Raw genomic sequence first — 2,988 nt, 5'->3', positions numbered from 1 at the left:
AAGCCGTCTCTGCTGAACGCAGCCAATGAGTAGAAACTCGGGTAGCAGCATGCAACGCAAAAAACAGTTGGTAGTACTATTTAGTATATGATAAAAAGAGACTGAACCTAAATGATATGCGTGCGACGAAGACAACAAAAAAGTTGGCTAAATTGGGAATACGAACGATGACCGAGCAAGCGAGAGGGTAGAGAATTAGAGAGAGACGCTTGCAAACTGCACGCACCATGTAATCCTTCCCCCATGGTACAAAGCCAATCAGGAGCAAATCCAGGCGAGACTGGCCAGACCGTGTATATATAGGGATATCAGGTGTGCATTCTAAAACTCAACTCTCCACTCCGAGTATCTTTTATCATTGTTCAACGTTCGGTGAAGAACAAGGATAAAAGATACTCGGAGTTGAGTAAGTTGAGTTTTGGAACGCATCCCAGAGAGACCGTAACGTGGTAGCACTGGCAGCGCGCCCTTCGAAAACAATAGAAAGTGAAAACATGAAAAATTCGTCGGAGGTTCGGAGTCTACGGCTGACATCATCCGCTTGCAGCAAGTTCAGAATGCCGATATCGACTCGAAAAAGTAAGTAGATCTAACGTTGTATTCCACTTTTCGCAATGCTCGCATGCAATAGCTGCTTTCAAGCAGAATGTTCATTTTGTTGCTATTGCAAGTTTTCTTTGCTTAGATCAGTGCCGCGATTTACTTGCACATTTTGGCCGATTTTCAACTTGATTTCTGCTCCTTACTTCACTAACCCGCGCGTAACCTAAATGCCGGATCGACATTTAGGCTGCGCGCGGGTTAGTGAAGAAAGGAACAGGAACCAAGCTGAAAATCGGCCGAAATGTGCAACTAAATCCCAGCACTGGCTTAGATAATATTACTCTGGAGAGAGAGGGGGAGGGGGAGAGGGAGAGGGAGGAGGAGGGAGAGAGAGAGAGAGATCAGAAAGTATAATTGAAGCTGCGTTCGGAAATGCACCAGGTATAATTTTATCCTTGTTATTCATCGAATATTAAACAAAGATAAATTGATTCCTGAAGGCACTCAATTTTCGAACGCAGCCTCAATCAGCGCGAAGAAAATTTACAAATTGCAAGATAAACGTTTTGTTGAACGCGACCATTCTTATTTATAAATAAGACGCTCGCGAGTGTTACGACATATGAAAAGGAGACATTTGCACTTTCTGTGATCACAGAAAGTGATCACAGAAAGTGATATGTTCCATTTCATGCATGATCCGCATGATCATTTTTTTCCTTGTTTACCGTTCGGATTGGATATTCTTGTAGCTTACCTCGAGAGCTGTCCAAAATACTATAATAAAATCAAATAAAATATTATAACAAGGCTAAGGAGTCAAGCCGGATGATAATGCTTAATATATAATTAACAAAATTAAAATAATAAAGTTGACGTTTATTATTGAAAATAATAAAACATACGTTTCAACCTTTTAACATCAGGTCATCTTCAGTGTCACTAACTAAATTAGATTTTACATACTCGAATATTTTACATTATGATCCGAAGTCTACTTTTCAATTTACATCGATGTTCCAACAACGCTGTGTATTCCCATACTGTGGTTGAAGAGCATTCGGTGGTGTGACTCCATGTTTTCGTACCAAATATACATGTATATAATGATTATTGTCTAAACGGCTAATTAAGACAAAAATATGCCGAATTTACAACATTTACACAATTTAGGCAATTTTGGAAAAATTTTATCACATACGTAAGAATCTCTGTATATACATGTATATTTGGTACGAAAACATTCACACCACCGAATGCTCTTCAACCACAGTATGGGAATACACAGCGTTGTTGGAACATTGATGTAAATTGAAAAGTAGACTTCGGATCATAATGTAAAATATTCAAGTATGTAAAATCCAATTTAGTTAGTAACCTGATGTTAAAAGGCCGAAACATATGTTTTATTATTTTCAATAATAAACGTCAACTTTATTATTTTAATTTTGTTAATTATATACTAAGCATTATCATCCGGCTTGGCTCCTTAGCCTTGTTATTATATTTTACTTGAATTTATTCGTTGGAGCCTATATCGAAATTGAAGTTAAAACTATAATAAAACATTTTTTCATTAAGTACTTTTTTAATTATGATGCTCGAAAGTTACAGTACCTCCGGCATTTAGCATTATTCAAGGTGTCCGACCGACAGCTAAAACCTCACGTTGTTTAAGATCATGAACTAGATAACATTTGTTAAGATCAAAACCATTGGAGGTTGTTCCTCTTATTTTCATTTTTACACTAAAAATTAATTTTAACGTAAAAATAAAAATAAGATGTACAATTTCCAATACCCTTGATTTTGATAAATGTTATCCAGTTCATGATCTTAAACAACATTTAAGAGGTTTTAGCTGTAGGTTGGATACCTTGGATAATGCTAAATGCCGGAGGTACAGTAACTTTCGAACATCTTAACTAAAAAAGTGCTTCATGAAAAAATATTTGATTATAGTATTTTGGCTCTTGAGGTAAGCTATAAGAATATCCAATGAAAAATATCCATTTAAGAAACTGAAGGTGACCTTCACGTGAACTTCAAGCAACTATTCCAGGTCAAACTAATAACACCATCTTATGTCATTACAGCAAAAAGTGAACCTGCAACGGTCGGCGTAAAAATAAGGCATACGTCCGCGCCAGAGCATACATCCGCGCCAGAGCATACATCCACGCCAAAGCATACATCCGCGCCAGAGGATACATCCGCGCCAAAGAATACATCCGCGCCAAAGAATACATCCGCGCCAGGGCATACATCCGCGGAATATACACCAGGACATACATTCGCGCCAGGATATACATCCATGGCATCCGCGCCAGGACATACATCCACGGCATCCGCGCCGCCTGCACCAGGATATACACCTGCTCCGCCTGAACCAGGATATACACCTGCTCCGCTTGAACCAGGATATACACTCGCGCCGCCTGCACC

General features: G+C 38.8%; 1 protein-coding gene across 1 annotated transcript in view; it reads left to right on the top strand.

The window, feature by feature from the left end:
• The first annotated feature begins 2,427 nt into the window (after nt 1-2,427).
• Nucleotides 2,428-2,988, top strand: part of LOC108767643 (extensin-like) — a 1,444-nt gene continuing 883 nt past the window's right edge. Inside the window, exons 1-2 of the mRNA XM_018517614.1 lie at nt 2,428-2,443; nt 2,562-2,983. Of these exons, the coding sequence (XP_018373116.1) occupies nt 2,428-2,443; nt 2,562-2,983 (438 nt within the window). The remainder of the gene's footprint in view (nt 2,444-2,561; nt 2,984-2,988) is intronic.

Source organism: Trachymyrmex cornetzi, unplaced genomic scaffold, assembly GCF_001594075.2.
Source record: "Trachymyrmex cornetzi isolate Tcor2-1 unplaced genomic scaffold, Tcor1.1 scaffold706, whole genome shotgun sequence".
NCBI classification, from domain to species: Eukaryota; Metazoa; Arthropoda; class Insecta; order Hymenoptera; family Formicidae; genus Trachymyrmex; species Trachymyrmex cornetzi.
Note: the sequence above shows the minus strand (reverse complement) of the source record. Positions and strands in the feature narration are given on the sequence as shown.